General features: G+C 40.9%; 2 protein-coding genes across 4 annotated transcripts in view; one reads left to right on the plus strand and one right to left on the minus strand.

The window, feature by feature from the left end:
• Window positions 1–3,579, plus strand: part of zfpm2a (zinc finger protein, FOG family member 2a) — a 173,087-nt gene extending 169,508 nt beyond the window's left edge. For all 3 annotated transcript variants that reach the window (XM_053611334.1, XM_053611332.1, XM_053611333.1), the window contains 2 exons: window positions 522–746; window positions 1,002–3,579. In XM_053611334.1, coding sequence (XP_053467309.1) covers window positions 522–746; window positions 1,002–3,463 — 2,687 coding nt within the window. In that variant the 3' untranslated portion in view covers window positions 3,464–3,579. The remainder of the gene's footprint in view (window positions 1–521; window positions 747–1,001) is intronic.
• Window positions 3,580–4,571: 992 nt separating this feature from the next.
• si:dkey-122a22.2 (uncharacterized) overlaps window positions 4,572–27,030 on the minus strand; it is a 43,111-nt gene continuing 20,652 nt past the window's right edge. Inside the window, exons 8-11 of the mRNA XM_053611338.1 lie at window positions 8,751–8,889; window positions 5,480–5,562; window positions 5,227–5,323; window positions 4,572–4,915 (exon numbers count right to left, since the gene is read on the minus strand). Coding sequence (XP_053467313.1) covers window positions 4,745–4,915; window positions 5,227–5,323; window positions 5,480–5,562; window positions 8,751–8,889 — 490 coding nt within the window. The 3' untranslated portion in view covers window positions 4,572–4,744. The remainder of the gene's footprint in view (window positions 4,916–5,226; window positions 5,324–5,479; window positions 5,563–8,750; window positions 8,890–27,030) is intronic.

The following is a 27,030-nucleotide window of genomic DNA, read 5'->3' on the forward strand; positions in this document are numbered from 1 at the left end:
GTACCAGGGATCCGGGGATAAACATAACTGACCTTCTGTGTAGTTTACAACAAACATTCTTCCCATTATGTTAATTGCATAAATTCAAGCCATGTGTAAACACGGTTGGTTGACTTAATAAAGGCTATCGAGGGTTCAGCGAGACAGGAAGGCTACTACTAGCAGATGGTGCCCTGTTTTAGTTTGCCCTTGAGGTAAGGGCACCAACTTACTGGCATCATTTTAAGCTGCTGTGCCATTTCAAGTTCAGTACAAGTACCGGACAAAACTGTTCAAGAGAACGTCTGACTGAAAAATAATGCCACCTAGTATGGGCCAGGTAGTACAGTAATAAAATATATAATACTAAGGGACAGGATCGATAAAAAGTCATTAATTATCTGCAATTTTTCTTGCAAAGCTTTCTAATCAAGCAAACGTCCCCCGTTACCTTAATCTGAATGCAATAAAACTTACAAAGTACGGTGTATTTTGTTGAACTGAACCTGTGCTCATTATATTGACATCGCTATGTCTTTCAGAGGACATCTTCCCTTGTAAGGCTTGTGGAATCTGGTTCAGAAGTGAGAGAAACCTGCAGGCTCATCTGATGTACTACTGCAGTGGGAGGCAGAGGGACCCGGACAGTGTACCTGAGGAGAATGAAGTGAACCCTCATCAGACCCCCAGCATCTGTCCTTTCCCCCAATGCAACAAGAGCTTCGGCACTCCTCGTGCCCTGGAAATGCACCTGAGCACACACAGTGGTGAGTGGACGTCCTAAAAGTAAAGCTTCTGCAGGCAAAAGAAGAATTAGATTAGGTATTCTTTGTTATACACACTGGGCTTCATAGTCTATGGCATAAAGTACTAAATAACTCAATTCATCTAATCAGCCAACTGAGTTTTCATGCAGTCTAATATGAGGAGGGTGGAGGAAGGTTTTGCATAATGCAAGATTGTGTGTTGACTGCTGTAACGTGAGGAAACCAAATCTGATATCTACCTTTTATCTTCCTCAGGTGTCAAAATGGAAGAGACACTCCCCCCTGGCACCAGCTTGAAATGCACAATCTGCAACTACACAGCGGATTCTCTCATTACATTCCAGCACCATATCCTCACTCACCTTTCACAGGCGGCCTTCAGATGCAATCACTGCCATATCAGCTTCCAGAACCACAGGGAACTCTTGCAGCATCAGGACTTACACGGCCACTCTGGCAAGATCCACAGGGAAAGCGACAACGAGCAATCACCACGGGGGACAGAGGAAAGTCTGCAGACCCGAACAGAACTAGCTGTCAGGAAGGAGGTCGTCATGCAGAGCCCCAAAACCGTGGCCAACAAGGACAGCGCCCCCGAAGGAGAGCCGGAAAGAACCGAGAAAAAGCTCGTGCTTGGACTTCAGAAAGGAGAAGGTCACCTGGGTGCCAAGGCCAGTTTCTCTTACACCAGGATCAAGTCAGAGCCTTCCAGTCCCAGACTGGCGTCCTCACCAGTTCAGCACAACATGGGACCCACATTTCCCATGGGCCCATTCCTTTCGCAGTTTGCATTCTCCCAAGACATTTCAGTAGTGCCCCAAGCGTCTGAGATTTTAGCCAAAATGTCAGAACTTGTGCATCGCAGACTACGCCATGGAGGGAACAGTTACCCGCCCGTCATCTACAGTCCTCTGATGCCAAAAGGGGCAACCTGCTTCGAGTGTAACATAACTTTCAATAATCTGGACAACTACCTTGTCCACAAAAAACACTACTGCAATAGTCGCTGGCAGCACATGGCCAAATCTCCTGATTTCTCCACTGTTTCAGACAAGGTGACAGACTCCGTGAGTCCAAACAGTGGTCACAGTTCAGTAGGGTTGCTTGCTGGATGCCACCCACCAGAGACGGATCATCTAATGCCATCAGCATGCTTGAATTCCTCTGTTTTGGACATTATTAATGCCAGTGGTAAAGTGCCTGATAAAGACCTCAGTGGACAGGTGAAAAAGGTCACCACACCAACAGGTGTTGAAGACAGACTCAATGGTAAACAGGCTGAAGTCAAGAGTCCAAACGCATCCTTAGGGGATGGTGAGAATGATCCCAACAAAACCACTTGTGAGGCCTGCAACATCACCTTTAGTCGTCACGAAACTTACATGGTCCACAAGCAGTATTACTGTGCCACGCGCCATGACCCACCAATGAAGCGCATGTCTACTAACAAGGTGCCCGCCATGCAGAGAACCATGAGGACACGCAAACGCAGGAAGATGTATGAAATGTGCCTGCCAGACCAGGAACAGAGACAGCCAATAGGGCCACAGTCTGGATTTCTGGGTGTTCCCACCCTGGGAAATCCCTGTACGTCCCAAGAAACTGTGGAAGGCCTGGCTGACCGTTTCCATCCGCGCTGTGACGTTTTTCAAGGGATGGTCCCGAAACACCTTGAGGCTTCTCTTACAGTCACAAAATCCATCCTAGCTCCCAAAAGCAATGCCATTACTGACACGCAAGAACTGGACGCACCAATCGATCTTAGCAAAAAGTGCTCGCTAGTCTCTGACAAGACATGTAACTCACCCAAAAGACTCTTGGACTATCATGAATGCACTGTTTGCAAGATAAGTTTTAACAAGGTGGAGAATTACTTAGCTCATAAACAGAACTTTTGCCCAGTTACAGCCGCTCAGCACGAGATCGCTGGCATCGACCAGACTGTGTTTCCAAGCATGAAGATTGAAGGCACTAATCCCGAAGACATATTTGACAAGACTCCTGTGAAATCTGAGAAAAATGGTGGCACCAAGGTGACGGTGCAAAACGGCAGTCTGTTCCCTCCACACCTTGGACCTGTGCCAGAGCTAAAGACTTTCAATGACCCCCAGCTCCTGCCCTCCAAAGAAGTGTTTCTGCCACATGGCCTTTACCCTGGAGCAATAAAAAAGATGAAAACCAGTGAGCCAATATCACCATATTTCGGGATAAAGCCTAGTGATTTCCTGGCAGGAGGCATGGCCAAACAGGGTGAACCCAGTGACCAAGAGCAGGGTACTAACGGAGCAACTGAAGAAGGCAAAGAACAACCAGCAGCCAATGGCTGCCCTCAACCTAGCAAAGACCCACTGCCCCTGCTCCCGAAGAACAGGGGAATGGTCATCGTCAACGGCGGGCACAAAGTGGACGACAGCCAATCATCAGTCCCCAATCAGCAAGAGAACCAGCCCAACAACACGTCGCCAACAGACGGGCAAACGTCTCCCACATGGGGCTCGGAGAACCCCCCGGATCCTAACGGCAACGCATCACCTACATCTAAATCGCCAGTTGAGGATGCGCCACCTGTTGTGGCCAAAGGCGTAAATGGTTCGGCTCAGCCAGCTGGAAGCGGCAAGTACTGCCGCCTCTGTGACATCCAGTTCAATAACTTATCAAACTTTATCACCCACAAGAAGTTCTATTGTTCGTCACATGCTGCCGAGCACGTGAAATGAAATCTTAACTCTCCCTTCACCTTACTCTCCCTTCACCTTACTCTCCTTCGTCCTCCTTCTCTCTTTTTCGCTACACTGTCGTGTCTGGAATAGTGCATCATGCAGTTTTATATGCTGCTTGTGGACAATCAAGAGCTTCATCTTTCATTTTTCATCGAGACTTTGATGCAAAACTTTTGTCAAGAAAAAAATTCCATGTGTAATATTGGTGCCACTTTCACCTTTATTTATTTTACAATCAGTATTAATAGGAGTAGTGACCTTAATTTAAACACAAAGGAAATTTATATCAGAGTTGTTTGTAATGTTATTGTATAGTCATTCTTGTGTAGCAATCATTGTTTACACTGTATTGTAGGTTCAACGATAGACAATACAAAACAGAAATGCATTTTAGACACAAAAATAGCTACTGAAGCACTTGTGCATTCTTATTTGCTGTAAGTTTTTTGTATATGCCTAAATGTCATTTGCTGTACTCATGACTTCTCAGCCTTAAACACGGTTTGAAGGGAAAACCAGGCACAACTCTGCATCTCATTTTTTGGCATATACAGTACATCCGGCTTTGCATATGTATGTAGCTGTTGGTCTATGTCTTTTTTTTTTTTTCTTTCTTTCTTTTTTTTTTTTAAACTCAGAAGTGGGTGTTTTCATCAGGATGGCAGCGTTCTTGTATAGTACTCGTATTTCAGTTTGCGATCCATTTTGGTCTCCCTTTTTGAAAATTTGCTCTCAATGCAATACTTTGTTAAAAAAAAAAAAAGGAACATTACTGAAAGCAGTATTAGGAGAATGGGAACAAGGCAGATATTTCTAACTCCTTAAGAACAACAATTGTACGAAAGTAATTTTATCGATGTTACTTAACAAAACGGACGGGAGAGGATTTTGGGAGGGATGCTGTAAAAAAAAAAAAAAAAAAAAAAAAAAAAAAAAAAGATCATTCCAATGTCCTTATAATGGAAAAAAAAAATAATATTTCTTAAAAAATGTTGTTGCTATGCATGTATATGGATGGAATAAAATTCCAGAGCTGTTGGAAATTTTTATTTTGATGTGGTGTCATAATTAAACCTTAATCCTCAGGAGAAACTTGATGTCTTTGTTTTCTTATATACATACATACATACATACATGTTGCATTTTTTTTTGGCTGTTTAAAAATAAAAACATAAAAACAATTCTCCTAAAACAAAGCGATGATGCAGCACAGCTGTGAATGTAAATGATTTCCAAACAGGAAACATGGTGGTGTTCGGAAGGCAGTTGAACAGGGTCTCATTGCTTCATTGCATGTTTGGTTTGTCTCTTTGACACGAGCTCCAGTAAATGTTTGCTTACCGATGACGCCTTTTTAGAGATCATGTGACGGTCCACCCCCTGAATGTGAATGAGCTTGGCCTGAGGGTAAACTCGCTTTAAACCCTTCCTCTGCACATCAGCAAAAACCTGACACACACACACACACACACACACACACACACACACAAGACAAATAACAAGGACGTTACCTAGTTACAAAACATCCCTTGTTTAACTTAAAAGTCCTGTTGACCCAGACGGTCTCTGTGGACAGATCCATTTAAAATACCTCAAATGTATTTCAAGTATCAGCAGTGTATACAATAATGACACACAATAGACAAATTGTCTCCTTATTGCTCGTGGCTCAAATTAGAGACGACGGAAATGTTGTGTTTTTTTGTTTTATCATTTAGTTCATACTGAGCCAATCAAAGGATTGAGTACATGACACTCACTTGGTTGAGGTGAGCAGGGAGCTGTTCGTCGAACGAGTCCCCAACGATGACGCTCAATGATATTCTGCTAGATAACAGCTTGAATTTGGAGATCTCTCTGGGGGGAAGAAAAAGAATGAAACATGACAAATCAATGAGGAATAAAAGGAAATTGGCTGGAATCGCAGTCAGTGAGTGAAAATCAATAGCAGCTCTTATTTGTTTGTATGTCTGTGTGTGTGTGTGTGTGTGTGTGTGTGCGCGTGTGTTTTACCTGACTTGAGACGCGCTCTCGTTCAGGAAGTAGTGCTCGTCCACGGTGCTGCTCTGATGAGCCGGGTTACTCAAGAGGTATTTCTGATCAGAGGAAAGAGGAGAGCGGGATTTCACTATCAGGAGACGAAGCTCGTTTTCTAGAATTTCTACAGAAAAGAAGTTAAAATACTCGCCTCTTGTTTGAGTGAATAACTCTAACTCTAGCCCTAGCATCAATTCACTATGTATAATATCACATTCTACAGGCAAATATACTATCTCTCCATGCCAGTGCAAAAGTTTGTATCCCTCGTGGTTTTTAAATGGGGGAGAAGGGGATTTTTTTTTTCTGGGATAAAGATAAAAGCTAAAAATTAAAAATTGAGATAAAAGCTAAGAATTGAGAATTATCTAAATTTTAAAATTTACAGAGTCGTCCATGTGCTTCTTTCTAGAAATAAATGCCTAAAATTAAAATTAGCAAAATTATCTGTTAATAGAAGAAGACTATTCCAAGAAAAAAAAAAAAAGGCTAGAAATTGGTTTTAAAATCTTAGGAAGATTTTAAAATGGGAAATACTAACGAAACGTGACTACAAGCAAAGTATTTCTACAAGATACATTTTTTTTTATGACGTTCTAATATGGTTTTCCACTAAATAGTTTCCACTCCTGTTGTTTGAGAGGAAGATTTGAATAACTGGGTGTAATATTTTATTTTATGCAATCGTTTTTGCTCATCTTCTATACTGGTGGTAGAGCGGGTTGTTCACTAATCGTAGGGTTGGCGGTTCGATTCCCGGCCCACGTGACTCCACATACCAAAAAATGTCCTTGGGAAAGACACTGAACCCCAAGTTGCTCCCGATGGCAAGCCCGCGCCTTGCGTGGCAGCTCTGCTACCACTGGTGTGTGTGTGTGTGTGAATGAGAACCAGAGTAAAGAGCTTTGTAGAACCGCTAAGGTTAAAAAAAAGCACTATATAAGTGCAGACCAACTTTAAAAATTTGAATCGTTTAACCCTTTGATGTTGATGTTCCAAACATGAACACTTCCCAGGAGAAGAAAACTACGCAATGTACCACCGACAAAGTAGCGTCAACAATAACAATAAATTAGACATGTTTAAACACTGAATTCAAGCAGCATGAATAAGTAATCTGACTCATCCACACTACTGCGTTTAAGTCCAGAGATCCCATGTCCTGACATTTGTAAAGATAACCTAAAGCTTCATTCACACACACCCTTTATACGAGCGTTTTCTAAGCAACGTCTTAACAATGGGGTGGACTGAAGCGTCACGTTCGTGCAGAACGATTCAAAGAGACGGCAAATAAAAGAGTCGACAGGCATCTCGAGGGCCCCTCGCCCAAACACAAAACTATCGAGTAACCATTAAGTGCAATCCCATTGCTTCATCTTTCTCATGTACAGCAGAGGCAAGCACGTACCTGTGGTAAAAAAAAATCAAATGAAAAGGGCCTCAGTGTGGTCGTTAGTACATTATAAATATATAGTAAAATCATTTGAGCCCTGATGCTGATGATGTATATGATATTAATTCACTGCAACCCTCATTTCATATCCAACAGCAGCGTAAGGTTGCCCTTTCCTCTCTGATCCATATCAGAAAACTTTCCAACATTTAGTTTCCTTGTTTGCTTCTTTGTTTGTTTATAAGACATTTAAATTACAGAGAGAATGTTTGCACAGATAGAACAAATGAGATTGATGGATGAAAACAACATGGCTTCACTTCTGCAGGTGTTATGCATTAATTAATTTAGATTGCTTTAAAAAAAAAAAAAACGCTTTAAATCATTTGACTCAGGTCAGCTTTCGATTCATGTCACAAATAGGAACCAGCAGCCGTCCGTTCGAGAGGTGGAAAAGGGCTTATGCAAAAAAAAAAAAAAAGAAAAAAATATAGATTTAAAAAAAAAATCTAATAAGTGATTTGCATATTCCCGGCCACACGTTAACTTGCATGAAATTGGGTGGAACTAGAGCGGAGAAGAGGCGCCTAGCTCGAGCATGGACGAGCTCGCTTCGCGTCCTGACCTCAGAGACCCTGTCTGAAGACGTCTGGAAAGGGGGGAAAAAGGGAAAGGAAATAGGATACAGCGCCCGGGCCCGTCCCCTGTGCACGCACAATCGCATCAGAGCAAAGTTGTTAAGCTCAGTTTGATGGCTGCTCTTTTTTTTTTCCCTATTTTTTTTTTTAAACCGCTTTTCTCACCGTGCTCCAGACATCATTAAAGCACAGCACCGTGGAGGAGGTTTTTGCTCAATAACTGAAACTAGAGCGCCACCATGTGGTCACTTTGCTGAAGCGCAAAAAGGAACAGAAAAACAAAACGCACAGTCTGCGATTACTTCCAGCATTAATGTGACTCTTCAGTCTGGAGTGAACCTGATACATGACATCAGATATCATGACATCAAAATCAGAAGTAAAGTAAAAAATAATAATAACAATAATAATAATCATAATCAGTTAAAAGTCAATTACAAAATGGACAAAATGTGACAATTGTGACAAAATGGAGTTCAGAGGTTCTCAGATCATTTCAGCCAGAAACGCATTTTATCAACTTTATAATCCTGAACTTTTAACACACAAAACAAAGTTGTTGTTTTTTTTTTTATTTTATTTTATTAAGACAAAATCCTAATCTGATCCACTGCTTATGTGAAGAAGTCGTTTTTTAAATAGCTAAACGTCACAACACTTCTTTAAAGTGAGCTAGTTGATGAGTGCTCGGTCAGCTTATCCTTCATACTATGGGCACCTTCTTTTATTTATTTATTTATTTATTACATAAGAGCTCATCAATTTCTTCTCAACCTGGGCGGTGTGAACTACATTCAAGTGATTTGCATAATCTGAATGCAGCACAGGTGCTTATACTGTGTGTGTGTGTATATATATATATATATATATATATATAAAAGCGCCTGTGGAACTAAACCCTGAATACAGATCCCTTTCCCCATATAAATACTGATGTAACTTCTAGATTTAAGTTCCTGTGTTTAATTCGAACAATTAGTTTCATTTATTCAGAGCACCAAGCCCTGAAGTAATCACTGAAATGTGCATAAGTAGTAAAACAAGTCATCACTTTTCAACGCTGAAACATATTATATAACCTGTTCTCAGATATACAATCAACAGCCTCTCAAATAAAGTCTGGCCAACTTGCTTCATTCATTCAAAACGACCCAGCTGATACCGTGGGGGTGTGTGTGTGTGTGTGTGTGTGTGTGTGTGTGTGTGTCTTTACCTGACGTTGGAGCAGTTCTCCTGAAACACCGTCTCCACTGAAACTCGGCTCCAGCAGCCGCAAGATGAGGAGAAGACGACTCACACCCGTGGCTGCAGAGAGCTGCATCATCTGTAATGAGGGCACCAGGCGTGTGTACCTGGAAACACACACATACACACACACACACACAATGAACTGTCTGTCCCATTAACGTAGCTTTTTTTTTTTTTTCCAATTTATTAATCACTTTTATACCACAGTGCTGTTTAATTCTCAAATCTGATTGGTCAGAAGGCATTGATTCGATATCGAGATCAGTAGATGTTACAGCAGTGCGGGCCACAAGGTTTGCATTAATGCACTCGTTCTAACATACTACAGTTTCTGTAGTAACGTGTGTAATTGCTCATATGCCCATTTTTGGGTTTTCGAAGGAATTTCCAGTGTCAAGCTGTAATCTTTATCTTATTAATGTCAAGAGAGAGGAAAAAAAAAAGAAAGGCTGGTGAAGGAAGAACAATTTAAAGCTGTCGTAACAGAAGTTATAACAGGAACAAACTTCTTTGTTCACCTCACACCTCCACTGTGTGGTTGGAGTTTGCGTGTTCTCCCTGTTCTCCCTCCGGGTGCTCCGGTTTCCTCCCCCAGTCCAAAGACATGCATGGTAAGCTGATTGGCATGTCCAAAGTGTCCGTAGTGTGTGAATGTGTGTGCGAGTGTGCACTGTGATGGACTGGCACCCTGTCCAGAGTGTACCCCGCCTTATGCCCCATAGGATAAGCTCCAGGTTCCCCGTGACCCAGTAGGATAAGCAGTATAGAAGATGGATGGATGGATGGAAGAGGTACAATGTGTCATTCTTTAACGGGGAAAAAAAACGCAATCTCTTGCAATTCATCATTGGATCAGATCAGAAATCGGATCAATCCAATCAGCTTTCAGGCCAGTATATGAGATTAGAGACCATATAATTCAGTAACCGATAACTATTAACCTAATTTAAATCTTAAAAGATGTATTAAGCCATCTTTGAAATCATCTCTAGAAAGCACAGAGGGCGCATTAGGAGAAAGAGAGGTGCTGAGAAGAAAACTCGGGAGTCAACACCGGTCTCAGCTCACTGGTGCTATGTATTGGCTAGTCTCAACCTACAGAGTCCAATCAATAACGAGAGAGAAACACGCTTACCTGCACACACACACACACACACACACACACACACACACACACACACACACACAGAGAGAGAACCATTACACAGAAACACCTGCACAAGACATTTATCACAAACCATAAAACAGTTGACTTTGCTCTTTGCTGCGATTGAGCATGGTGCTACGGCTGAGCTGCGTATTGATGAAATCAGCAGTAAAGTGGCTTTAGGCAGCGTGTTTAATTCTGGTCCTGGAGAATCCATTAATGGCTTCCTGCTCGAACACCTACCTCAGAAGCCATTCATGAAGTTAAACAAGCAGCTCAGCCAAACAAACTTTGCCTCCTTTTGTTTCAAACTGGAGCTACAAGGATCATGGATCATCTACCAGTTCAGCATCGTTCAATCAACATGTCCAAATAATTACACACTGCACTTAAAAGAACGAATTAAAATAAAATAAAGCTATGGAATGAATACAATACTAAACCGCCCATGTTTCATACTTGAATTTATATCACTGTGGCAGCTGCAAGATTTACATTACATTTACATTTATTCGTTTAGCCGACGCTCTTATCCAAAGCGACTTACAAATGAGGAAATACACGCAAAGCGATATATCAAGCGGAGAACAATACAAGTAGTGCAACCGTACAAGATCTTTAACTGAGTTCTAGTGAAGCAAAGCACGCAGAGTCAAGGTGTAAGAGCCAGAGTAGGTTTTTTTGTTGTAGTTTTTTAAGGATAATGTGGGGTTTAGGGGTTAGTTAGGTGTTCACGGAAGAGGGCGATCTTTAGTGCACATTAATGCACTCGTTTTAATACGTGATCGTTTCTATAGTAACAACATACACAGGAACGTCTACGGTATATCAGACGCTCCACATAATAAACGTGTAATCATTGATACGGTGACGTTTTCTGTGAGGAGATGTTTGTTTAACGTTTCGGAAGGAGTCTCCTTCCAGGGCAGGGTGGTAGCTCAGTGGTTAAGGTGTTGGGCTACTGCGCAGAAGGACATGAGTTCAAACCCCAGCACTGCTAAGCCGCCACTGTTGGGCCCTTGAGCAAGACCCTCAACTGCTCAGATGTATGAATGCGATAAACGTAAGTCGCTCTGGATAAAGGGCGTCTATCAAATACCGTAAATGTAAACGTCTCTAGTCTCGGAGCTCCGTAACGAGACGGATGTTCTTGTACGTTTTTTTTTTTTTTTAATCAGAAGTTCAAACTTCTCAGCAGTCCAAAAGTTCCATAAAACTTACGACACAGCGATAACGTGACGCTTTCAAATTCGTTTTCCGAGCCAAACAGGCCTCAGCCTTTTCACGCACGTAAACATTCACACTGCAAATTAAAGACGGCCGCTCTGACATTCATCCTTCTTCGCCATCTCTCCGTCCGTTCCCAAACCTATTTCTGCTCCCAATTTAGATTCCTCTTCACCTTTCTTCAAAGAATTCTTTGCTCGTTTGACACCTTTTCACCCCGACACGTTTTCCTTTCCTCGCCGCCAAAAAGCACATTCTGTGTCAAACCTCGGCGCTTTGATTTGGCGTCAAATCGGTCCGCCGGCATTGACATTTTATTTCGAGGTCTTCGGTTGACTTCCATTCATTTTTTATTTTTTTTATTCTGCCCAGGAGGTCTGGATTATGCATGGGAAGGCATGCGTGTCAAAGGGCAATTTAGCAAGGGAAAAGACAGGCCAGATTGGTGGGATGAATTAAACAGATAACGGCAAAGCGCCTCGCCAATGTCAGTTATTTTCCGAGCTACTCCTCTTTTCTCTCTCCCTCTCTCCTTTGGTAGCGATGGAGGTGATGAAATGAGGTCGAGGCTGTGCACTTTCTGCTCTTTGACTTTCCCATCTGGATTAGTGCAGGATGAATGAAGTCTGTTGCTCTTGTAGGGAGCAGGCGCATGACCCACTGTCGGAATGTCACACACTCTTTCGCTCACACACACCGAGTCTGATCATCCTCAGAACTGATAAGAACCCTTCGAAATTTGCATGGGCTCCTTTCCCCCCCTCCTCACTCGCTCTTCACAGGAAGAGACGACAGATAACAGGACACGGTCCAGTTTAACGGAATATTTTTCACTACTAGACAATGATTCAGGGGTCCTCAACTTTTTCTAGGCTCCAACGACTCACGGTTGTACTGTACATGATCACGAAGTTTGCTAATCCAATCAGATATCCCGTTCTTTGCTCTTTGGTAGTAGAACTTTCATGAAGTTCCTGATGCAGTAGGTTAATGACAATAATATTGCCCTTGCAGTTCAGATTATGGGCATACACTGCAAAATATAGCATAAATAATAAATATTTTATTTTGTCGTATTTCTAACAACCATTTTGCCATGCAAAAAATTTTTTAAAAAAAGACTTATTTTTATTTAAAATTGTTCCGAGTTGCTATTAACATGCGAGCGCTGCTGTGGTCTGTATAAAATGGGATTAAAAGGAACTCCAAATTGAATAAAGGCTAATGAATCTTTTGCAATAAGACTACTACTAGTAATACAAACCCATATTCCATAAACTCCAAAAAACGATAGCAAGTACTGTAAAAGCATCTTAAATAAAGGAAAAGATATCAAATATTAACCATTAATAATATATAACAAATATAAGAACATTAAGTCTACAGTTCCGTTCATAAGTTTACATACACCTTGCAGAATCTGCAAAATGTTAATAATTTTTTTTAAAAATAAATAATTAAGGAGGGATCATAAAAATTGCCTTTTGTTTTTTTATTTAGTTCTGCCCTGAATAAACTATTTCACATAACAGGTGTTTACATATAGTCCACAAGACACGATAAAAAAAACCGAATTTACACAAATGAACCGGTTCAAAAGTTTACACACCCTTGATTATTAACACTGTGTGTCGTTACCTGGATGATCCGCGACTGTTTCGATGTTTTGTGATAGTTCTTCACGAGTCCCTTGTTTGTCCTGAGCAGTTAAACTGCCCACTGTTCTTCAGAAAAATCCTCCAGGTCCTGCATATTCTTTACATCTTCTGCATATTTGACCCCTTTCCAACAGCTGGACTCATACACTATTACAAAACTATTACAAAAGGTGCAAACATTCACTGATGGAAAACAGACTACATTAAGAGTCAGAATGGGGAGGGGTGTAAAATTTTGAACAGGATGATCGGTGTAAATTGTTATTATTTTGACTTCTGGGAAATCTATCTTAGGTAGCTTCTGAAGGGCAGTACCGAATGAAAAAAAATAAGATCTTTAAACAAAATAATAACCATATTATAATACTCATAATAATCGTTGATCATCCAGGTAACGACACGCAGTATTAAAAATCAAGGGTGTGTAAACTTTTGACCTGGTTCATTTGTGTACAATCAGTTATTATTGTGACATGTGGACTATATGTGAACATTTGGTATGTGAAATAGTTTATTCACGGCAGAACTAAATAAAAAACAAAACGCAATTTTTCTGTTCCCTCTTATTATTTTTAATTATTAACATTTTGCAGGTGCGTGTAAACTTATGACCTGGTTAGGACATTGGACTTCTGATCGGAAGGTCATGAGTTCAAACCCCTGCACTGCCAAGCTGCCACTGCTGGGCCCTTGAGCAAGGCCTTTAACCCTCAACTGCTTAGATGTATAAAAAATTTTGATAATTGTAAGTCGCTCTGGATAAGGGCGTCTGTCAAATGCCGTAACTGTAATCCAGAAATAAGATTAATAATCTTATATCAATTTTAAAAACTATCTAATACAGACACATATTAATGGAATTTGCCTATATTTAAGATATTGTTACTTGCTAAGATCTCACATTAATCAAGTTTATACACACAGAACTATGGTACAAATCACATACAAGTCTCTTGAGCCAGATTTCCAGACCTTTTCCGTTTCTAATCCTAACCAAAAATCCCTTACTTTTCTCACGAGTCGGCATTTTGCCTGACATTACAAATGTAAAAATCGCTTTGACATGTAATGCCGTGAAACATCGATGAATTCACTATATCCTGGTCAAAAAAAAGTTCCTTGTGGCTTCCTGTTAGAAACCGGTGCACAGGAATGCATCTAAAGAGCAGAGCAGAAAGACACTCTAACTTTGAAGATTCTGAAGCTTGTGGCCAGAAAAGTGCACAAAAAGTACAGTGAGCCATGTTCAGAGCGTCTGTTCTGGAATAAACACCCATCTCCTGTTTTCCCCCCAAAAAATAAAGCATCATAAATGTACTGAAAACCCATTGCAATACTTTTGCACATCCAACAGTAGGGGGCAGTCATGATCCACCCTACAACATTCCTTCATTAAAAAGGGCCTTCCCCCGAGTGACTCGAGTCAATACTATAGATTAGACTGAGGTAAATACACTAGGGTCGCTACAGGCCTGCTTCATTAGCCGAGACTGGCAAGAGTAGCTACAGCTCTAGCGGTGCTAATTACTATTAATTGGCATCCTGGATTCCCTGGGAAATCCCCAGGGAGCATCTACTTCCTGCATTTAATAATTTATGCTAACGAATGTGTGGCTTTGTGTGATGCGACACACGGCAAGACTTCTGATAAGTTCCAGAAGAGCAAGGGACAGAAATGGCAGGAAATGAGATTTTAGGTGGAATGCTGCAATGCTTTAAATGAACACAATAATAAGACAGATATATTACTTGCTGTGAGCAGTGTCCAAGTTTCATAGTTGTTCTGACACACACACATACACCTTTCTGCTAGAGTGGCAGAAGTTTCTTTCTCTCTGCAGTCCTGTTCAGTGTCTAATCTCAACCCAGATTTCCCAGAGGACTTCGGCCACTGGCATGAACAGAACAGCTCAGGTGTGTGTGTGTGTGTGTGTGTGTGTGTGTGTGTGTGTGTGTGTGTGTGTGTGTGTGTGTAGGTGTGTGTCTGACTGGCCTCACACAACTATATTACTGGTTACAAAAAAAAAACCTCAGAAACTAAAATGCATTACAATAGTGCACTCCTCTCAGGAACAGATTAGATTTTAACAGATCAGATCATTACGTTCAGAGCAAAATCAATTTGCCAAAGAAGCCAGAATTAACATCTAATCCACACAGGTTGATGAATCCATGTGTTGAATCAACTTTTCAAAGATAAAACATTAAAATTCTATGTAGAGATGCACCGATACTAAATTTCTCAGCCGATACCGATAACCGATTATTCAGAGTGATATCCGCCGATACCGATAACCGATTATTCAGAGTGATATCCGCCGATACCGATAACTGATTATTCAGAGTGATATCCGCCGATACCGATAACCGATTATTCAGAGTGATATCCGCCGATACCGATTATTCAGAGTGATATCCGCCGATACCGATAACCGATTATTCAGAGTGATATCCGCCGATACCGATTATTCAGAGTGATATCCGCCGATACCGATAACCGATTATTCAGAGTGATATCCGCCGATACCGATTATTCAGAGTGATATCCGCCGATACCGATAACCGATTATTCAGAGTGATATCCGCCGATACCGATTATTCAGAGTGATATCCGCCGATACCGATAACCGATTATTCAGAGTGATATCTGCCGATACCGATTATTCAGAGTGATATCCGCCGATACCGATAACCGATTATTCAGAGTGATATCCGCCGATACCGATAACCGATTATTCAGAGTGATATCCGCCGATACCGATAACCGATTATTCAGAGTGATATCCGCCGATACCGATAACCGATTATTCAGAGTGATATCCGCCGATACCGATTATTCAGAGTGATATCCGCCGATACCGATTATTCAGAGTGATATCCGCCGATACCGATAACCGATTATTCAGAGTGATATCCGCCGATACCGATTATTCAGAATGATATCGGCCGATACCGATAACTGATTATTCAGAGTGATATCCGCCGATACCGATAACCGATTATTCAGAGTGATATCCGCCGATACCGATAACCGATTATTCAGAGTGATATCCGCCGATACCGATAACTGATTATTCAGAGTGATATCCGCCGATACCCGATTATTCAGAGTGATATCCGCCGATACCGATAACCGATTATTCAGAGTGATATCCGCCGATACCGATAACTGATTATTCAGAGTGATATCCGCCGATACCGATAACCGATTATTCAGAGTGATATCCGCCGATACCGATTATTCAGAGTGATATCCGCCGATACCGATTATTCAGAGTGATATCCGCCGATACCGATAACCGATTATTCAGAGTGATATCCGCCGATACCGATTATTCAGAGTGATATCCGCCGATACCGATTATTCAGAGTGATATCCGCCGATACCGATAACCGATTATTCAGAGTGATATCCGCCGATACCGATTATTCAGAATGATATCGGCCGATACCGATAACTGATTATTCAGAGTGATATCCGCCGATACCGATAACCGATTATTCAGAGTGATATCCGCCGATACCGATTATTCAGAATGATATCGGCCGATACCGATAACTGATTATTCAGAGTGATATCCGCCGATACCGATAACCGATTATTCAGAGTGATATCCGCCGATACCGATAACCGATTATTCAGAGTGATATCCGCCGATACCGATAACTGATTATTCAGAGTGATATCCGCCGATACCCGATTATTCAGAGTGATATCCGCCGATACCGATAACCGATTATTCAGAGTGATATCCGCCGATACCGATAACTGATTATTCAGAGTGATATCCGCCGATACCGATAACCGATTATTCAGAGTGATATCCGCCGATACCGATAACCGATTATTCAGAGTGATATCCGCCGATACCGATTATTCAGAGTGATATCCGCCGATACCGATAACCGATTATTCAGAGTGATATCCGCCGATACCGATTATTCAGAATGATATCGGCCGATACCGATAACTGATTATTCAGAGTGATATCCGCCGATACCGATAACCGATTATTCAGAGTGATATCCGCCGATACCGATTATTCAGAATGATATCGGCCGATACCGATAACTGATTATTCAGAGTGATATCCGCCGATACCGATAACCGATTATTCAGAGTGATATCCGCCGATACCGATAACCGATTATTCAGAGTGATATCCGCCGATACCGATAACTGATTATTCAGAGTGATATCCGCCGATACCCGATTATTCAGAGTGATATCCGCCGATACCGATAACCGATTATTCAGAGTGATATCCGCCGATACCGATAACTGATTATTCAGAGTGATATCCGCCGATACCGATAACCGATTATTCAGAGTGATATCCGCCGATACCGATTATTCAGAGTGATATCCGCCGATACCGATTATTCAGAGTGATATCCGCCGATACCGATAACCGATTATTCAGAGTGATATCCGCCGATACCGATTATTCAGAATGATATCGGCCGATACCGATAACTGATTATTCAGAGTGATATCCGCCGATACCGATAACCGATTATTCAGAGTGATATCCGCCGATACCGATTATTCAGAATGATATCGGCCGATACCGATAACTGATTATTCAGAGTGATATCCGCCGATACCGATAACCGATTATTCAGAGTGATATCCGCCGATACCGATAACCGATTATTCAGAGTGATATCCGCCGATACCGATAACTGATTATTCAGAGTGATATCCGCCGATACCCGATTATTCAGAGTGATATCCGCCGATACCGATAACCGATTATTCAGAGTGATATCCGCCGATACCGATAACTGATTATTCAGAGTGATATCCGCCGATACCGATAACCGATTATTCAGAGTGATATCCGCCGATACCGATTATTCAGAGTGATATCCGCCGATACCGATTATTCAGAGTGATATCCGCCGATACCGATAACCGATTATTCAGAGTGATATCCGCCGATACCGATTATTCAGAATGATATCGGCCGATACCGATAACTGATTATTCAGAGTGATATCCGCCGATACCGATAACCGATTATTCAGAGTGATATCCGCCGATACCGATTATTCAGAATGATATCGGCCGATACCGATAACTGATTATTCAGAGTGATATCCGCCGATACCGATAACCGATTATTCAGAGTGATATCCGCCGATACCGATAACCGATTATTCAGAGTGATATCCGCCGATACCGATAACTGATTATTCAGAGTGATATCCGCCGATACCCGATTATTCAGAGTGATATCCGCCGATACCGATAACCGATTATTCAGAGTGATATCCGCCGATACCGATAACTGATTATTCAGAGTGATATCCGCCGATACCGATAACCGATTATTCAGAGTGATATCCGCCGATACCGATTATTCAGAGTGATATCCGCCGATACCGATTATTCAGAGTGATATCCGCCGATACCGATAACCGATTATTCAGAGTGATATCCGCTGATACCGATTATTCAGAATGATATCGGCCGATACCGATAACTGATTATTCAGAGTGATATCCGCCGATACCGATTATTCAGAATGATATCGGCCGATACCGATAACTGATTATTCAGAGTGATATCCGCCGATACCGATACCCGATTATTCAGAGTGATATCCGCCGATACCGATAACCGATTATTCAGAGTGATATCCGCCGATACCGATAACTGATTATTCAGAGTGATATCCGCCGATACCGATAACCGATTATTCAGAGTGATATCCGCCGATACCGATTATTCAGAGTGATATCCGCCGATACCGATTATTCAGAGTGATATCCGCCGATACCGATAACCGATTATTCAGAGTGATATCCGCCGATACCGATTATTCAGAATGATATCGGCCGATACCGATAACTGATTATTCAGAGTGATATCCGCCGATACCGATAACCGATTATTCAGAGTGATATCCGCCGATACCGATTATTCAGAATGATATCGGCCGATACCGATAACTGATTATTCAGAGTGATATCCGCCGATACCGATAACCGATTATTCAGAGTGATATCCGCCGATACCGATAACCGATTATTCAGAGTGATATCCGCCGATACCGATAACTGATTATTCAGAGTGATATCCGCCGATACCCGATTATTCAGAGTGATATCCGCCGATACCGATAACCGATTATTCAGAGTGATATCCGCCGATACCGATAACTGATTATTCAGAGTGATATCCGCCGATACCGATAACCGATTATTCAGAGTGATATCCGCCGATACCGATTATTCAGAGTGATATCCGCCGATACCGATTATTCAGAGTGATATCCGCCGATACCGATAACCGATTATTCAGAGTGATATCCGCCGATACCGATTATTCAGAATGATATCGGCCGATACCGATAACTGATTATTCAGAGTGATATCCGCCGATACCGATAACCGATTATTCAGAGTGATATCCGCCGATACCGATTATTCAGAATGATATCGGCCGATACCGATAACTGATTATTCAGAGTGATATCCGCCGATACCGATAACCGATTATTCAGAGTGATATCCGCCGATACCGATAACCGATTATTCAGAGTGATATCCGCCGATACCGATAACTGATTATTCAGAGTGATATCCGCCGATACCGATTATTCAGAGTGATATCCGCCGATACCGATTATTCAGAGTGATATCCGCCGATACCGATAACCGATTATTCAGAGTGATATCCGCCGATACCGATTATTCAGAATGATATCGGCCGATACCGATAACTGATTATTCAGAGTGATATCCGCCGATACCGATAACCGATTATTCAGAGTGATATCCGCCGATACCGATTATTCAGAATGATATCGGCCGATACCGATAACTGATTATTCAGAGTGATATCCGCCGATACCGATAACCGATTATTCAGAGTGATATCCGCCGATACCGATAACCGATTATTCAGAGTGATATCCGCCGATACCGATAACCGATTATTCAGAGTGATATCCGCCGATACCGATAACCGATTATTCAGAGTGATATCCGCCGATACCGATACCCGATTATTCAGAGTGATATCCGCCGATACCGATAACCGATTATTCAGAGTGATATCCGCCGATACCGATAACCGATTATTCAGAGTGATATCCGCCGATACCGATAACCGATTATTCAGAGTGATATCCGCCGATACCGATAACCGATTATTCAGAGTGATATCCGCCGATACCGATAACCGATTATTCAGAGTGATATCCGCCGATACCGATTATTCAGAATGATATCGGCCGATACCGATAACTGATTATTCAGAGTGATATCCGCCGATACCGATAACCGATTATTCAGAGTGATATCCGCCGATACCGATTATTCAGAATGATATCGGCCGATACCGATAACTGATTATTCAGAGTGATATCCGCCGATACCGATAACCGATTATTCAGAGTGATATCCGCCGATACCGATAACCGATTATTCAGAGTGATATCCGCCGATACCGATAACCGATTATTCAGAGTGATATCCGCCGATACCGATAACCGATTATTCAGAGTGATATCCGCCGATACCGATAACCGATTATTCAGAGTGATATCCGCCGATACCGATAACCGATTATTCAGAGTGATATCCGCCGATACCGATAACCGATTATTCAGAGTGATATCCGCCGATACCGATAACCGATTATTCAGAGTGATATCCGCCGATACCGATAACCGATTATTCAGAGTGATATCTGCCGATACCGATTATTCAGAGTGATATCCGCCGATACCGATTATTCAGAGTGATATCCGCCGATACCGATAACCGATTATTCAGAGTGATATCCGCCGATACCGATTATTCAGAATGATATCGGCCGATACCGATAACCGAGTATTCAGAGTGATCTTGGCCGATACCGATACGGATAGTTTTGCCTTTTATACCATATTTTAAATTAATAATAATTAATTCCACAATTCTGAAGGAAATGCCAATAAAAACTTTACTCTCTCCATTTCAGCAAGTTGTTTCACAGTAACTGGTCTCAAACATTAACACATTACTCAAATTAACATGAACACATGGACTAAATTCTGAAGATTAAAGTAAGATTTCTTAACTTATTGAATGTTATTAATTCATATTAACATTGACTGAATTCTAAAAAAACCTCCTGATAGTCTCACATTCACTCACCACAAACAAAAGCATTTCTACTTTTTTACACAGATTTGGGCCAAGATGCGTCATGTGACATCACCGCAACGAGCATTCAGCAAAAGACCTCTTCGATTCACGTGTGTCGAACATGAGTACAGCTAAAAGGTCTCATTTACCAACAAACATCACCGTGAAAGACCCCAAGAAACAATTTCATGCAATTGCAGTTTCACCAATTCAAGGAGTTTTCCGCAAAAAATGCACAAAAAACTCAGCTAGTTGCATCGCAAAAACTCAAGGAAAAATTCCGCAGGAAAATCAAGCATTTTTGGCCGCAACAATCACAAAAAAATTCTGTAAAAACCTATATGGACTGGCTTTGTAACAGTCGGTGGTAAAGCTGTCACTGTTCATAGGACTATCAGACCAATAAAATATAAAACTTTTCTAACTAGGCTAGTTTGGTGTCTCTTTTCAAGGGGAGGCACAGCTAAGCTAGCTAAGCTATGGGTTTAGCTGCTACAGTGCCATGCAAAGTATCTTTCCTTATGCTCTGCTCATATCATGTTCACGTAAACTGGAACTCATATAGACATTTACACACCATGTTTTCCTGCTCAGCATCAGAGAACGTTACTGTTTCAGTTTCAACCCCTTTACTGGTTTTAAAAAAAAATGGCCAGGCCAGGTTACGCCCCTGGTCAAAACAAAAGCATAAAATATGCCACTTACATGCTCAGATAACATCTTTTTTTTAGATTTCCATGTGTTCACCATTCCCGCGAACCATATTCACCCGCACAGACACACAGAGCCGGAGCACGACCAAACTCAGTGTTCTTCAACAAAATGCACACGGTTTCATTTTTTAACCACTAGAGGGCCAAAAGTTACATAGTGTACCTTTAATTTCAAGAGAGAAGAAAAAAGAGAGACTGGTTCAAAAACAAAAAATAAAACTATAGTGAAAAGGATAACTATAAATTGATAAAGTTAAATAAATAAAAGTACTTCAATTAATAAAAAATGTGTAATTGGTGGCAAATAGCTGTGATAAGAGGAAGAAAACACTTAAGGATGTACCATTGTGGGAAAATAATCAGTAAGTCTACTTCATATCAGGCATCAGGCTCTCTCTCGCATCACCACAATGTTGATTATTTTCCTCCAACAGAACTCTCAATCGTGTTTAATTCCTTAGTTCATTACAGCCCACTAATAGGTTTGTTGGAACAACGGCTAACACCCCATAAACGTCAGGGTTTTATTAGCAACATTAGCATCGGTGAATGATTTAGCAACATGACCGAAATAAACGGCCAGATCCTGACAGGAGTTTCACCTGCAAGCCAAATCTCACTGTTGATTTAGGTCTTCACATAGACTTTGCACACTTGGACCTGACTTGACTTATTAGTTTCCTGTTAGTTTCACTGCAGTTACTGAATAATTCACAGTAGTTACTGAATAATATGCTTCAAATTAATATTAAGCCTTTTAACCCTCTGTCAAAATGCTTTCAAAAAACCTGTAAGGAAAATACACAACAAGGCATGCTGTTATAGGAAAACAATCATAGTGTGAAGTGGCCCAGTTACCGTTACCGCCCCAAAGTCCTCTTATACCATAACGATTTCACACTTTTATTACATTTATTATTTAATAAATGATGCATAGCACTTTTAACAGCTTAGAGTGACATTTCATGTTTGAGAACCTCCACAAAACAAATTCGTTCCTGTTTTTGCTTACATTACAGTAGCTATAAATAGTCGTTCCCTTACCAGCTTCTCTTTATGACAAGACCGATAAAAACCTCACAGCGTGTCATGTTTACTGAGAAACCAGGAAAGCACAAAGTCTTCGCTTTCTGGAGACTCCTTCCAAAAATGTTAAACCTCTCCTTAAAGAAAGCTTCGCCATATCAACAATTATACCAATGACGTCGTTAATTATTAGTATTAGATCATGAGGAGCACAAGGTTAGAATAGAAACGTTAACATATGAGCACAAGTGTATTAATATAAACCTGGGATTTGCCTCCGCCATAGTGCTGTTATAGAAAATGAATCAACACCTAGTCGTGAGTTCAAACCCCAGTATCGCAAAGCCACCACTGTTGGGCCCTTAACTCTCAACTGCTCAGATGTATCAATGAAATAAATGTAATTTGCTCTGGATAAAGGCGTCTGCCAAATGCCATAAATGTAAACACCTTCGGACAAATCAGAATCGAGAATTCAACAGTGATGTCGTATAATAAGCAGTAATACTCAGGACATTATAGAAATATATGAATACCCACAAACGCACCAAACGCTGCAAATTACATATAGAAAAATGCACACAAAAAATTTGTTAAGATTTTGTTACATAATGAAAAGTTAGGATAGGACTGGTGGATTATATAGTAATAATGTGGTATTGCAAGAATGTCATTTAACTTATAAAGTCCTTCTGATTTGATAGTTGAAGGACATCGGATGTTGACATAGCGAGATTATGAGATTATGTCAGTTTAAAACAAAGGTTCCTTTGTCGAGAACTATGACATCTGTCTCTTCAAATTGGCCATGTACTTACTGTAATATACAGTATACAATGCACAGATTTGTGGTTATTTACAAGAAAGTATTATATAATCAGTATAATTATTTTCTCTTTGCAGAAGGATGCCTGTTCAATGCTAGTATGTCAGATAATCCCTTAAAACATGGTCTGTAAACAGACTACCTACTGCTCATCTCAATAATCTGTCTCATGGAGGGGAAAAAACCTAACAAAAACAATGACATTAGTTTGATCCTTAATAAACAATGACCTGTTACGTTTCTAGTCCATCTTACAATCTCTCCATATACCTGCATAGATTTTTAAAAAGCTTTTCAAACATCCCACTTGTTGCCTTCCAGGTCATCAGGTAAAGTCCCTTGTAAAGTGAAAGGCTGCAGATCAAAGCCAACATAGGACACAGAGTTTAGCTGATTCAATGGTCCAGTCAATACCACTGGTCTGAAGGAAGGTCCTAAAGCATGCTGGGTAAACACAGGAAGCTTCAAGAATCAATATGGCTTTGAAGGTCTTGGTCTTGGTTTTATCAGCTCACACACTGGGCCAAAGGAAAAAAGCCACAGTGGTACTCAAATCCTAATGACCTTTATACTCACTGGACAAACACTGTATACAGTCAGCAGCCTTATTGTTGGCACGCTTGGTAAAGGAGGGGTTTAAAAAAAAAAAAAAAAGGTTCTGAAATAATGTTTTTCACCTCACATAATTAGTTTCACCTCACAGTGAAATCATGAAAGAACTCTAACCTTTAATTGAAGTAAAAAAATTTCCAAAAAAATAAAATCATTGGCACTATTTAGTTTTGCAATCTTCCAGCATTTTGTGAAACCTCCCTTTGCCAGCATAACAGTTTTCTCCTACAACGCTTAATGAGATTCGTGAACACAGACCAAGGAACCGGAGAGAACGCTTCAATACCAAATCTCTGCAGATCTTCCAGGATCCTCTCTTATGGACTCTCCATTTCAGCTCAATTTTCCAGACAGGGAACTGGAATGGCCACGTCAAAAACATGGTGGTCACTGACCTGAACATAAGTATTAATCACTGTCCTGCTCTAAGATCCGATCACAACCCGGTTGTATCCTTTTGGCAGAGGTACTGTAGCCAGATTTTCATTCATGGTTCTTGATGGAGTCCACGATGCCAACAAGGTTCCCTGATCCTCCACCATACGTAACAACAAGGATTAAGTTCTCTTCTGTATAACCAAACCCACCTTGAGTGCTCATTGGAGAAAAGAAAAAAAAGAAAACCTCATCTGCTCACAGAACCTGGTTCCATTCAAAGTTCCAGTAGTGTCCAGTGAACTCCAGGAACTTCTGTTTGTGATTAGATGAAAGGACAGACTTTTCACCATGCATGACTTCCGAATAGTTTATTGGCATTACACTGGGGTTTGATTGTATATTGTACTTGTAGACCCCAAAGTACTGCCCTCTTCTACAAAGTGGTTTCCTCCAGGTTCCTCCTCACTGTTAATGGTGTAAGATTTTGTACACTCACGTCCACATCTCTTCCAGGAAGGTTCAATACAGCTCCATTTCTTTTCAAGTTCTTAATTATTGCAATAGACCACATCTGATTAGTATCAGTATTGATCAGGGCTACCTTAGATCAGCATCTGTACCGATACTGTATTTTTTAAATATGATACAGTAAATTACCACATGCTGTGCTTCTACCATGCCTGAGCTTTTCCTGGTAATAAACAAAACAAAAATAGAACGAAAATTATACTGAATTAACGAACAGCACACGTGTGTACACACACACACATTGTTAAACCATGACACGACAGACGTTCTAGAGGATTCTGAGCCATATGGAAAGCAGCCCTATAGAATCGTCCTGCTTTCCGTCTCCTCCCCTTTCATGTGTATGTGAGACAGTCGAGGTGGTGACGTCTCGTTTCAGCACGAGGCACACTGAGCTTTCATGTGGAAATACGTACCGTCTCCGCTGTCCTCCTCAGGTGCTGCGAACTTCTTTATATGTCATATCATCCATTTATCTCAGAGACACCAAACCCAATTAAAATGAAATCTGTAGCCATTCCACACTCCAAACACACACACACACAAGATATATTGGTGAAACATAGCAGTCTCAGTGGTCTTAAAGTGATCTTAAAGGCAAACAAAAATGGGTTTTTTGGTCATATATTTTAAAAGGTAAAATAAGCACTTCTGTAAGCGTACAGGACACTGCAATGTGCTTTTCATTGGTCTCCCATCCAAAACACTTACAAGATTACAATATGTTCAAAATTCAGCACATAAGAGTACACATTCATGCACAACAAACGATTTGCTCATATCACCTCTGTCCTTTATAACCCTTGCTGGTTACTGGTTACAGCTCACACTACGTTCAAGACTCTTCTTCTGACCTTTAAAGCAGTTTATAACCATGTCCATCAATAGCTGACTAAAATACTCCGTTCGACTCTCCTCTCTGGGCGGCGGAATCATCAGCTACTTAAAATCACAGTCTACCTATCAAAACACCCCTGTGCTAGCCCCCATATTAATATCCATCCATCCATCTCCTGTATCGCTTATCCTCACTGGGTCACGGGGAACCCAGAGCCGATCCCATGGGGCACACGGTGGCATCCATGATAATATGTGTAGTATATTTACTGAAGTTTTTCAATGGTTTGTAGTTTTTGCAGTGGAAACATCAGAAATTTAAAAAAAAAAAAAAACTCTGGTGCCACAAAAGCTGGTATGAGGATTTCAGAAAATGCTGTTCTCCTGGGATTTTAACACACAACAGTCTCGAGAGTTTACCCAGAATGGTGGGGAAAACAAACAAAAAAAACATCCAGTGAGTGGCAGTCGTGCAGGCGGAAACGCCTCGTTGACTAGAGAGATCCGAGGAGAATGGCCAGTCTGGTACAAGTTGACAGGGAAGCTACGGTAACTCAAATAACCAATCTTTATAAACGTGGTGAGCAGAAAAGCATCTCAAAATGCACAACACATCGAACCTTTGAGGTGGATAATCTACAACACATCAAGTTCCATTCCTCTCAGTCAAGAACAGGTTCAGATATTTTTGTCCAGCAATCTCGTATATATATATATATATATATATATATATATATATATATATATATATATATATATATATATATATATATATACACACACACACACACACACACACACACACACGCATGTACACATACACACAAGTATTTCAGGAAGAAAATAAAAGAATATAAATCAATTGGTATACAAATAGTATGTAATGTCAATTCAGTGAGTAACCAAGGAGCTATAGTGTATCATGATGTTATTATAATCACAATATTGATATTTTATAATATTGTATTGCCCAGCCCAGGATATAAAGAGGTTGCATCTTGCACTGTAAATGGCTCATCGTTGCTGTTTTTTTTTTCAGTTGGCTGGTTTTATTAAAAAAAATATCCTAGTATATTCTAAAAACACTATATTGTACATTTCATATTCACTAACTCCCTTGTTTGTTTGTTTGCTTGTTTAGCTGTAAGCAG

This window comes from Ictalurus furcatus, chromosome 23 (assembly GCF_023375685.1).
Source record: "Ictalurus furcatus strain D&B chromosome 23, Billie_1.0, whole genome shotgun sequence".
NCBI lineage: Eukaryota > Metazoa > Chordata > Actinopteri > Siluriformes > Ictaluridae > Ictalurus > Ictalurus furcatus.